We start from the raw sequence: 13,237 nt of genomic DNA on the forward strand, positions 1-13,237 counted from the left end.
AGCTTTAGGATTTTATATAGTCTCATTTCCAGAATAAAATCCAGAGTCTATATTTTAACAGAATTCGCTTTTGTCTTATTAATGCTACTAATATTATAAATTGCATTTTTTGAAATTTAACTTTTAGCTTATGTGGCTTAATTTTTTATGCACTTCCATCAGGATTAAACACATGTTTTTTATGATAAAAAAGTCAAGATTATGTTTAAATCACTTGTTTAAACTCAGTTTTAAACTGCATAGTGTAGACTGAATGGGAGGGGAAGTTAATCACCGCTACCTTAGAGATCTATTGTATCCAGGGGTGGCTGGGTCATATGGAAAAACGGGAAAATTCCCGGTGGGCCGGTGAGAAGATGGGCCGGTTGGGCCGGTCCCGATCAGAGCTCAAAAAAAGATTAGATTAACAAAAATTAAATGGTTAATCTCCTAACGAAAGTGACGTAAGATTCTTAGTGACTCCATAACTAACTAATCAATTTGAATCAGTATAATTGTCAGTTGATTTTAAACAACACCAATTTGTAAAATAACTATTGTAAGATGTCTTTCTCTGGGACACTTATAATTTTAATAAACATCTGTTGTTTGATCGGTTTGAAGATTTTTATTATACAAGGCTAGTCTATAAGTGCAAATATTTTCAGGGCTGGTAGATCTCAATAAAAGAAACATAATCTATTCTGTTTACCGTGTTTCAAATAAGTCCAACCGAGGTATTAAAGTTTGAAAATCTACAACGTAAGACACGTCTATGAGGTTTTTTTTCCAAAAAAAGCCTCATAGACGTGTCTTGGGGTCGAAATATACCACCCCTGAAAATATTTGCACTTATTTAAGACTCACCCTGTATAGTTTTACCACTAAGTATTATTTTTATTAATAACTAATAAATATGACTGACTGGCAGCAGAAAAAAGAATGAATAGCATTAGGTAAATTTAAATAGTCTCGATTTAAGTATATAGATACTAAGAATATGGTAGCGTAGATTGATAACTGGGGGCCTCCGTGCAATATTTTTCGAGCTCCTCTTTGTAAAAAGGTTTTGACGCGAACTCTGCGATTGACGGAGAAAACATGAAGATGGTTATCTCTATGCTTGGTTTGAATTGGGGACGGACTAAAAGCCAAGTCTGAGAACTAAAAACCAAGTCTAAATTTTTGTTTAAAATGATGTTAAAATTAATTTGCTAAAAATTACTGAAACAGCAGAGAAGAGTTAAATAAGGCTTAAACTAGATTAGATATTAAAATATTAATATGTCTCGAAAATCCAAATATTCTTATTATGGACTGTAACATAGTTTTACCTCAGAACACATGTATATCCAGTGCTACCTAGGCAGTGGATATAAATGTACCTACACCTAAGAAACCTAGGCAAGACCTAACTGCCTACGTCTTGCATAGGTTTTTTTCATTCGAGACATGGCATTATCATGCAAGATGTCGGATGTAGAAAAGTATAGAGAAAAAGTGATAAGAACTATGTAATAACCTAAAAAATGCAGCAGTTTTAATGGCGACCGCGGTTCATTCAGTTAAAAATACGTATACATAACGAGGCTGCTGCTGTACCAGAAAAGAGAGAATTTCTTTCAACAACGTGTAAGAAAGTATATACCTGAAAAGCTAAAAATAACGTATTTCACAGAGGATTGGGCCAGCTCAACTGAATGAATCAGGAAGTCTTAAAGTCTCTCAAAATTGTGACTCAAAATCGTAGCCTATTCAAGATCAAATTACTGCTATCGATAATGGAAATAAAGCGGTAGAACCCTGCAAAACTGAGCCATTTTGTAGTAAAAATTCAGATGTCCTACCCCCCAATATTGATCTTTATGAAAATTTTGATCAAGACAATTTCAATTTTTTAGTTTCCACTTCCCCATCCACCCCTGATTGTATCACCCTTTCTTGAGTTAAAACTTATAACACAGTCTCAAATACCTGGGATCCTGGCTAACATACAAGTTACATGGCGTATAGAACAGGCTAGATCAATGTTGAAAGCAAGCAAAGAAAAAAAATGAAAAAGCAAATGGTCTAGCTCGGAAAAAAGCGAACACTCCACTAACTGGACCAGAACCGTTCTGTTTTCCAAACGGGAACCAACTGAAAGCGGAACTGAAGAATCTGGAAGATCCATCCGTAACTTGGAATGGGTGTCCTCCAACGGTCTAAGACACTCGAAAAAGTTCCTCAGAACTTACGACCGAGAAAAATCAAAGGTTTTCCTTGATTTAAGTAAAAACAATCTTCGGATTGTCACGGGGTTTCTAACAGGACACTGTCTCCTCAACGAACACCTCAATAGGTTGAAGCTGAGAAACAACGGCGAATGCGGATTCTGTGGGGAAAATGGGGAAACACCAGAACACCTTACCACTGAGTGCACCGAGACGACAACCATTCCATGAACTTTGGTACGGCTGATGTCGAGGATGGAAAGCTGTCTCTCCGGAGCCGTCTCAGATACTGGCTTTTGTTAAAGCCCTGAGACTGTATGACGAGTTATATCTCGTTATAACTCAAGAAAGGGGAACACACAATAGATCTGGAAGGTCGCGGTGATTAACTCCCCTCCTAAACATTCTACATTCTACAAGCTCAGAAGAATATAGGTTTAATTGTTTAAGTTATTTTTATTAGAGCTAATTCAGAATTAGGTACTTTTTTTCTGTTATTCAGTGTTAAGCGATTTTTTCTCTAGACAATATTAGTTTTAGATGACTACTTTTTCCTTTATTTTTGTATTCTTTTTATAAAATAGTTAAAAAAGAAAGACTTTTTCATATTTTTTATTGAAATATAAATACCCACACACTAAATACCGTATAATCAAAAAAAAACCGCTTTAAAGATAGCTGGGGAATGACAATCAATGATAATTTTGACGAGGTCAATCTGTAGGCCTAATTTACTGAAAATAGTACGTAAAACTTGTCAAAAATTTACCCTAATTATAGGAAGATTAAAAAACCATAGAACGTTTCCAGACTCACAGATCTATTTCCAAAAAAAAATACTTTTTCCCGAATTTTGAACTGCACCATTTCAAAAAATAATTTTTGTTCAATATAAAAATAAATAACAACCTTCTTAAGGCCAACTTTCTAAAAAATGAAAAAGAGTACGGGCCCAGTAAACGACATCTAGGTCTTGACCTCGTCAAAATTATCATCGATTGTGATTCCCCAGCCGTCTTTGACGCCGTTTTTTTTTTCAATTATTGTATGGTTTGCTTAAAACAGCAGCGGTTTAAACATGTTTTAAACAATTTTAAAACAATGTAGAAAACATAACAACCCTCAGTTCTATTGAAAGTTGTGCACAAAATATAAATGGGCCTGTTATTCGCTAAAGGAAAAGCTGTAACTTTCCAATTAATTTTTCGAACAGTTTTAGAATAATAATGATGGCCACGCCAATATTACGAAATTGCCAAGTTAATCTTCCTTGGCTTTATTTAACTTGTCTACACTATATTGTTTTAGCTACGGATCCCTACAGATAATGAATGAAAACATCCATTTTTCAAACGAACATTCTGTCCAATTTTTCGTGACGAGACTTTATATGTCTCTTGGTATAAATGAAAATAAATTAGCTTTTAATTATTTTTGTTATTATTTCGCCTAGGATGTTGACATTATAACAAAATATAAGGTAAAATATCTATATTGCATAAAGCAAACAGGATTAACGCATTTTTTATAGTCTACTAATATTTAGAACTTTCAGTTGTATTAGTTACCTGTACAGAGTGTCCCATTTTCGTGTATTTTAGGAGTAGAGGACACGCTGTTTTTTATTACCGTATTATGAGATTTCTAAAAACATAATATACAATTATTTTCGTAAATTAGGTAAATAATGCTTTTAAACATAAACAGCTGTACACAGAGGAGCCACTACTCGTTCTGCGGCCAACGTATAAAACACTCATTTTCTTTAATTCGGCCGGAGAACGCACATCGAAGACGCTTTGGAACTGAAAGCGACAGTGTCGCCAGATTAAAATATGTAATATCTGTAATACGTTTGATGAAAATATACAGGGTGTCTCAGATTTTAATCGGGAAAATTTAGTAGACGATAGAACTTGCAAAAATAAAACAAATAGTTCATATCAACTTGTAAGATTTAAAGCTTCCGTTTCGAGATACAGGGCGTTAAAGTTACTTAAAAAAAGAAAACAAATTTAAGATATTTGAAAAACTATTTAATCGATTTTGATATAACTTGACCCGTTTATAATACTTACTATGGGACTTAATTTGATGTAATTAGATTTAAGTTTAATGGCCAGGGGCGGCGGTGGGGCATCACTGTTAAATTATTTTAAAGAAAAAAATAGGCACGCCACTGCTTTTTTAGAAGTTTAATATTATTTTTGGATTTAGTAATTAAAAATATTATTTTTTTGTCTCCTGACTTTTTTGTCTATCTTGCTTACTTCTTGCGAAAAAAATTAAATTCTAATTGGAAATTAATATTATAATTGGTATTCTAATGGTACCCTGTGTCTCGAAAAGGAAGCTTTAAATCTTACAAGTTGATATGAACTTTTTATTTTATTTTTTAAGGTTGCGCATCTTCTTATTTCTTTAATATACGATATTATAGGTTATTTTTTAATTTAATTTAGAGATATTTTTGCTTTCAATCATCGTATTAAACTGCTTTGAAAATTAACTTGAGAGAAAAGAGCTGCTTTTAGATAACATGCTGTTAATCAGAGTTATTGATATTTTTAATGTTCCTGCACAATAATTTCACACACATATAATGACTAGCGTGGAATACATAATAACCAGAATTTGGCGACGAATAAATTATTCGTTATTCTGTAAATTATATTTGTTTTGGTTATCTAATTTAAACCGGCCGCCTATGTTTCAATAACGCATTTTTATACCTTGTTTATAAAAATCAGTATAAGTATATACCTATTATCTATATCTATACTAATATATAAAATTCTTAAGTGACTGACATACTGATTAATCACGATCCTGCTCAAACCACTCAACGTAAGAAGCTCAATTTTGGCATACAGGTTGACTCTAGGGTGTAGAGGTTCGATAAGAAGGGATTTTTCGAAATTCCAGTTCCAAGAGGGTGAAACCACCCCTGAAATATTACAATATTTTTTATTTAAAAAACGGTCAAGTTTCCGAAAAAACACTTAAACACGTATATTTTATTTTGTGTTTGAACATATTTTAAGATTTTTTAAAAATGTATACAGGGTGTTCCGAAAAATCTGGACATTGATTCACGATCCTGTTTAAAGTGCTTGACGTAAAAAGCTGATTTTTGGAAAACAGATTGGGTTTAGGGTGTAGAGGTTCGATAAGAAGGGATTTTTCGAAACTCGAATTCTAAGGGGGTGAAACTATCCCTCAAATATTAAAATATTTTTTATTTAAAAACCGGTAAGTTTCTCGGAAAAACTCTTAAACACGTATATTTTATTTTGTTGTCTTACATATTTTAAGATTTTTTATAAATTTATACAGGGTATTTCATAAAATATGACTATTGAATAATCACGATTCTGCTTAAACTGCTTGACGTTTAAAGCTGATTTTTGGCAAACAGATTGACTGTGGGGTGTAGAGGTTCGATAAGGAGGGGTTTCTCGAATCTCAAATTCCAAGAGGGTGAAAACGCCCCTCAAATGTTACAATATTTGTTATTTAAAAAACGGTTAGTCTTTCGGGAAAACGCTTGGACACGCATAATTTATTTTGTTTTTTTTACATATTTTGAAATTTTTTAAAAAATCATACAGGGTGTTCCCAAAAGTTGGGTAATTTCTTAACCACGATTCTGCTTAAACTGCTTGACGTAAAAAGCTTATTTTTGGCAAACGGATTTTTCGAAAGTCAAATTCCAACGAGATGAAACTACCCCTCAAATATTACCAAGTTATATAATAATATGGCTATATTGTTTTTTCTCATGCTGACATAAATGTGAGAAAATTTTATCCAGTTTGTATATTAATGGAAATTCTTGCTTTGCTTTATCATCACCATTACAAATGATTAATTCGACGCGAACGAAGTCGCTGGTACACGCTAGTATTTTTATAAAGCTCATAATAAGGCAAATAAAATAAAAGAATAATATAAGGGATATCCAATTTAAAAAAAAAATGGGACATCAAAACGGGACACCCTGTATAGTTTTGGTAGGAATGCCCACAGGACAGCTGAAACATTAACGCAATTTTTAAGAGTTTTAAAGATTTTCTTTTATATTATTTATATTTGCGGAAAAGTTATAGCTATATACTACTAATCCATATTTTTAATTTTCTTGGATAGTAATTTTAAAATTCCCGAATACCGTTTCATTAAAACTTAATAAATATTCAATTACTGCACGTAATTACGTTTTTTTCAGATTAATAATTGAACTTTACCGGAAATATTTTAAAATGGATTTAATTTAAACTGTAATTAATGATTTTAATTAATTTAGTTAGGAATAATACTTTATGAGATTGCCGATTAAAGTTCCTAAAAAACGTTTTACAGTGAAAGAGCATGCAAAATCGATTCACTCGATTTATTTCGTTGCGGCTTTAATTGATTACTGCGATAGATGAGAAAAACCGTACCTATCGAAATACACTTAGCGTAAACGAAATTGAGGGGAGAAAAGCAAGTAGTAATAGAAAAAGTTGTAATCAATTATTTGAAAGTAGTTAGCTTGGAGCTCAGTAGTTAAAATGCCATACGTGGTATGCTGATGATTCCAAAACCAAATCAGGAACAGGGATAAGAGTATTTTTACCGAAAACTAAATAAAAGGGTATTCCAATAAGAAGTTTCGAATGTTGATAACGAATGAAAAACGTGGAACACAATATCTGCCACAATTCTTTTATGTTATGTTATGTCACGAATTATTCGCCTAATTGCTTCTTTTAATTGTTGAATGGTTTGCGGATTGTTTTTGCTTTGCTTTTTACGTAGCCTCACAAAAAAGCAATCTGCGGCGTCAAGTCGCATGATCTTGGTGGCCAATTTAAGTCTCCATTCCTGGAGATAAGCCTCCCTCCAAACTGCGTACACAAATAAATGCACTGTTTTACCTGCTGTATGACATGTCACACCATCTTGTTGGAACCACACATTCTCTATATCCATATAATAACCATATAACAACATTGTAACAGCTTGTTCGTTTTTATCTTCTTGATAATTGACTTGACTTCGTTAGATTGTTTTCTGTGGACCTATGTGAAAAGGAAAGCTTACGAAAACAATCCATAGACCATTCAAGACTTGAAAGAAAAAATTAGGTGAAGAGTTCGTAACATAACTCCAAAAATATGCTTAGCAGTAATGAAAAATTTCAACAAAAGAATTGTATGCTGCCAGAGAAGTCGTGGTGGCCATTTGGCAGATATTTTGTCCACGTTTAATTGTACACTGTCCAGCCACGCATTCATATAAATAACTTTTAGATATGTTATAAAACTTTTATTTTATGCGTTATCAACATCCAAAACCTCTTACTGGAATACCCCTTATATATCCCGTCATCCCTTTGTGGGACATAGGCTTCCAAGAGATGTTTCCATCTATTCTATTCATCTTTCTATTCTGGGCTGTCTATTTGATCTCTCATCATGTTATCCCAATCTCTTAGCCTTCAGAGGTTACTGCTCTTCTCCAGGTATTTCTTGGTCTTCCCTCTGCGCGTCTTTCCGATGGATTCCATTCAAGTGCCTGTCTTACGATATATCTGTGTGGATATGTTTTTAATCATTCCTATTTGAACGTTCGTTGGAAAAATAAATGTAAAACGACGAAAAAAATTGGTTTTATTTGGGACGCGTGATTAATACTTTCCTGGTTAGACTCCGTTCATGCACCTGTCGTTCCCGAGACTCCCGACACGAATTTAGGTTTGTCATGTATTGTGTGCGGCTTTAAGCGACGACAAAATTACAAAATCGATAGAAATACGGCGAGACCGTGCTCGATTTTCTGTGCAAAGACCATTATACAGCGGGTATTTCGTTTTTCTTGAAGTCATATTAACAAACAAGGAATATTATTTTACAGAATCCAGCTGTGAAGCCTCCATTGATGCGGGGTATTGCGTCGCATCCCTTCTATTTATATAAACTATATTTATATATAATATATTACTGCATATTCGTTTTTATTTAAAAAAATTGGCGCCGGGAGGCACGTATAGCTGCCCATACTAAAATATGTTAATACAAATTTGGTAGGCAGTTCTTTAAGTTTCAAAGTAAAGGAATTTTTCCAATTTTTTTTATCTCAAAAACTGCGACTTTGACTGATTTTGATGTTATTACAAATTTTGTTGCAAATATTATTCCTAATCTTAAATTGAAAACCGCGTTTCGCTAGCTACTGTAATTTTGGAGTTACGATTTTTTAAAAATTTTACCCCCCTCCCATACCCCCTTACAAACCTCCCACTAGGGAATGCAATCCCGCACCAAAATCTCAATCCCGCAAACCTGCGGGATTAAAGCAATCAACCCCGCGGATCCGCGAAATTGCGGGATTGTAAACAATAAATGCTTTTCTTTTCTCTCTCCGATTTTGGGATGCGGTTTGGACCAGGTTTTAGACGCATCTATTGATATTAAGATGCTATGTAGTTTTCGAAAATATATTTAGCGAATTCTCGTATACAGGGTGTTTTATAATAGTGTACAAATTTGGTTAAGAATTTTTTTAGCGGAAATTTACAATTTTTGAAAAATCAAAATTTTAACTATGTACGACTAATCTGTATTGAAATTAGAAAAAAAACAATTTGGTGTTTTTTGCTAATTTTTTGTTTTAAGGAAAATACGAGTTCTTTTCGAAAAATATGCATTTATAGTCATACATTTGGTCCTAAATGGTACAAAAGGCATTGTACATTTTGCATAGGCCCACAATATACTTAAACTAGCTGTACAGAAATTTGGACCGATGTATATAGGGTGTTCAAAAAATATATTTAATATTAAATATATCTTTTGATAAATCTACTTATTTTATAAATAAAAATATTATTCTGATGTTGAAGGTTGTTTTCAACTTCTGTTAGTTATCTGCTTTTAGATACACTCTATATCAATAATTTTTTGGCATATGCAGAATGTACAAAGCTTTTTGTATCATATAGAACCAGTATGACTAAAAATGCATATTTTTCGAAAAAACGTCGTATTTTCCTTAAAACAAAAAAAAGTAAAAACCCCGATCAAATTGTTTTTTCTAATTTCAATACAGATTAGTCGTACTTGGTAAGAATTTCGATTTTTTAAAAATTGTAAATTTGCCTAAAAAAGATTCTTTATCAAATATTCACACTCTTATAAAACACCCTGTATACGAGAATTCGCTAAATATATTTTCTAAAACCACATAGTATTTTAATCACAATAGATGCATCTAAAACCTGGTCCAAACCGCATCCCAAAATCTTTTTTAGTTCAAGAGATATTCAACTTTAAATTTGTCATAAAATTTTGCTTGTCCCGATAATTATGTCCGGCAGTTTATTTGACGAAATTGTCCACAAGTACTAGTTAAACGCTTTTCTTCACTTACGCACGCCAGAAAGAAATCTAACAACTAACCTGTTTGTTTCACTTATTTTTAATCAACAAGCCGTAAGGGGAATCCCCTGGTGTCGATCCCGCAGATCCCCCACGGTAAATCCCGCAAATTCTATCCCGCGGAATAACAGAGGGATTCCGCATTTGCGGGATCCAGCATTGGCGGGATTGCATTCCCTACCTAAGTTTGTGATAGGCTCCTTTCGATTATTTTGATTCAAAGGTCAGAATACTTAATGCTTCATCGAATACTATTGTAACAAACTAAAAGGCATGTAATCTAATACGCTTTTAATCTACGATACTGTAACGTTTTTAGTTCGTTACATGTCTTTTTTATATATGATTTATATGATGTCTGGCGTATCGTCATCGGATTCCGTATCGTTCAGGCCTGATAATTTATTTGGCACGCTTGGCATGATTTTTACGTTCCCTAGTCGCCAACCCTGCTATCGTTTCACTGTTCTGTGGAGGCGCGCGCTGTCAACATCGCTTCTGTCAACTCTCCGCGCTTAACCTCACTTTTGCAACCCGGCTTTTAGAAATGGTGATTATTTAAATCTTGCTGTATAATCTGAATCAGCTGCCATTTCGAAGCAACAGGTAAAGCTGAGATATTTTCTTTATTAGATTCGTTATTATTATTGAATATTTTTAGGGTAGAGTTTTGGATGTCCCAACTTAACTTGTATTTGTAGTTTGCTGGCACGTTGGCGTCCCTTTTCTTTTGTCCTCCAGAATGTTACATAGAAGAAAGGAAGTTTCTTTGTTTATTATTGAGCCCTCGAAAGTAATTCGAGGTAGGTTTATTTTGTTTATTAGACCTTGTTTGGTTTTAAACAAGAGTTTCATATTTTTAGGGTCCAAGGTACGGACTATTTCCAAGTTACGGACATTATCCAAGGTCCTAGTAGTGTTCCAAGGTACGGGTAGTGTCCCCATATTGCCACAGTATGGATACAGCGTAAGCCCCATGCTGCTTCGCTCCTATTTCTCAGTCTAGTCAGTAGTTACGGCTGTATTGATTCATGGTGTCCTCATTCTGGCCCCTTTTGTTGTATTGGCCAACAGGATAGCCGAGAGACAGTGCAGAGATATGAGCCTACCTCACGCTGCTATTCTTCGAAACAGGATTGACTCAAGAACAGCTAAGTGTAGATTTAGGTTCAGATTTTCAGACGATTTTCAGTCTTAACTTCACGTACATTTTAAATAATATCGTACAGACTATATTTAGTGGTTAGATTATTAAGAACATTTATGTTGATTTAGTAGTTACAATATGATTTAGATCTTAGGTTTCATTACATTACCAAACCACTATAATAATTATTAAAATTCTACAATGTCATTTACCAACAAAGAACATCATGAATAAATATAGTCATTAGTTTTAAGTAATATACAACTGTGTTTTCTTTCTCTGTACATGCCTGGCGCCCAATATCTATATTTTTTTGTTTATTGTTATTGATTAGTTTTCTCTCTAGTGAAATACCTTACCCACGACTGCTCTCCGATGAAAAGCTGCCGTTCGCAGTGGTAATGTTTATAAAAAAAACGCTACAATACTTTGACAATTAACATATCCTTCTCTCAAAGTTATATGCACAATTAATTCAAGCCCCTAAAACCGCACACTCCGTCTTAAGATAGTGAGCTAGCATTAAATATTCCCCAACATCTTAACACAGAAAGCATCCCAATTCGTACTCACCGGTTCCCAGCCGGCCCATCTCAGAGCCCTTTGAAGTCGCTCGGCCTTTATCACCACCGCCATGCCCATGACGTCATCGTCTGGACCACCAACGTCCCCGCCCCCACCTCGGCCCCTGTCCAACTGTCCATTCTCGTAAATCGTCGGAATACCTGTGGCACGTTGTTCGTCTTGCGACGCCATAACCGCGATACCGATGGAATGTCCTTTACAGGTGGTTTTGTTTCGTTTTGATCGGATAAAAGGTGTACTTTTGGCTGTTTTGTTTTTCTTGGTGTTAACTTTTTTTGTTTTATATACCTACTGTCGTTCATAAAAGGCAAAATATATGTCTATTACAAAATAAAAATCTTTCAAAAAGTGTTCAAGTACAAACTATCCAATCAAAAATATAAAATGTAACAAATACCAAGTCAACGCCATTCTTTGATATATCTATAAACCAAGACAGTTGAAAATTATAGATTGTATAGGAGGGGGCAAGTTAATCACCGCGACCTTTTTAGATCTATTGTGTCCCCCTTTCTTGTGTTATTATTCATCATTCAGTCTCAGGGATTTGACAAAAGCCTGTATCTGAGGTATATGTGTATATGAGGTGTATTATGGAGGCATTGGGAGAACAAACAGCATGCAACAACAACAAAAATTTTTGGTGGAATAATAACTTATAGGAGCAGAAAAACCAAAAACAAAAATTGTACTTCAAATGGCTACAAACTAAACAAGATGCGGATTACTTAGCTTATAAACACCAAAGAGCAAAATTTAAGAAGATAATTTTGGAAGAGAAGAATAACCAATGGGAAAAACGATGCCAAGAGTTAGAAAGCTACATAGGAGGAAGAGGAACATCAGAATCATGGAAATTCATAAATTCCATTCGAAATAATAAGAAGACCAAGCTAAAACTTAATGTAATTGCGAAAGATAGCTGGAAAGAATATTTCGAAAAAATGTTAAATGAACACAGAGATGAATATAAATTGCAACCAGAAGAACTACCATTTAATTTAGAAAGAGAAAAAATTAACATCGAATTAGATCAATTAAAAACGGCAATTACCCAACTTAAAAATAAAAGATCAGCCGGCCCAGGAGGAATCCCCAATGAATTAATAAAATGTGGCACACCAAAACTTCACAATATTATTAAAACACTCTTTGAAAATTGATAATAATATAATATAATAATTCCAAATTAAAACCTTCTATAAAACTATGAACTGCATGCTTCTGCAACTTTTTAACTATAAAAAATAGTAAATATTGTTACAACTTGTATTTGTATTTGGCTCATATACTACTACAGTTTGCAAGAAAATACTTTGATGGAAGCATTCTACAACATAAATTTATACGAGCTTTTTTACTAATTTTCATCTGCAAAATATGTTACCGAAGTTTCCCAAATACAATTTAGACCACCCTGTATATTGTAAAGTTTGCAACAAAACGACATTATTTTTATCAGCTAAAATGTAAAAAATAGACTATACCCATTAGACTTCTAAATTAAGAAAATTCAATTTTAAATTGCTTTAGAATAGACCTTGTTAATAAGTCACTCAACACGACTGTATCTGTCAAATTCGAATCACTTAATAACCCTCACAAGTGCCCTATTTCACTTGAAAACTTTCAAAATCACCACTAAATCGGTCCGTTCACCCGTCACAATAGCGCACAAACACAATTACACGCCCACCGTACACGAAACTTTTTCGAATTTTCACAACCATCTGGCGGTTAACTAATCGTCCAAACTGCCGATGCCGATGGATTTATCGGTACGGAACAACTTTTTAAACGATCCGAAAATGTGTTGTTTGTTTTTCTTCTCTTTCTACTTTTCGCCTGTGTGTGTTTTCAAACAGAAACGATTTTTTTCTGGTTATTAC

At 33.8% G+C, this 13,237-nt stretch overlaps 1 protein-coding gene across 4 annotated transcripts in view; it reads right to left on the reverse strand.

Annotated features, from left to right (window-relative positions):
• LOC115886095 (apoptosis-stimulating of p53 protein 1) overlaps positions 1-13,237 on the reverse strand; it is a 451,411-nt gene that overhangs the window by 166,823 nt on the left and 271,351 nt on the right. Inside the window, exon 1 of one of the 4 annotated variants that reach the window (XM_030905148.1) lies at positions 11,337-12,447. The exons of the other annotated variants lie outside the window; for them this stretch is intronic. Within the exon in view, the coding sequence (XP_030761008.1) occupies positions 11,337-11,519 (183 nt within the window). The 5' untranslated portion in view covers positions 11,520-12,447. Of the gene's footprint in view, positions 1-11,336; positions 12,448-13,237 lie in introns of those variants that run through there. 4 annotated transcript variants of the gene reach the window in all.

Source organism: Sitophilus oryzae, unplaced genomic scaffold (assembly GCF_002938485.1).
Source record: "Sitophilus oryzae breed Bouriz unplaced genomic scaffold, Soryzae_2.0 scaffold_467_pilon_pilon, whole genome shotgun sequence".
In the NCBI taxonomy this organism is placed as follows: domain Eukaryota; kingdom Metazoa; phylum Arthropoda; class Insecta; order Coleoptera; family Curculionidae; genus Sitophilus; species Sitophilus oryzae.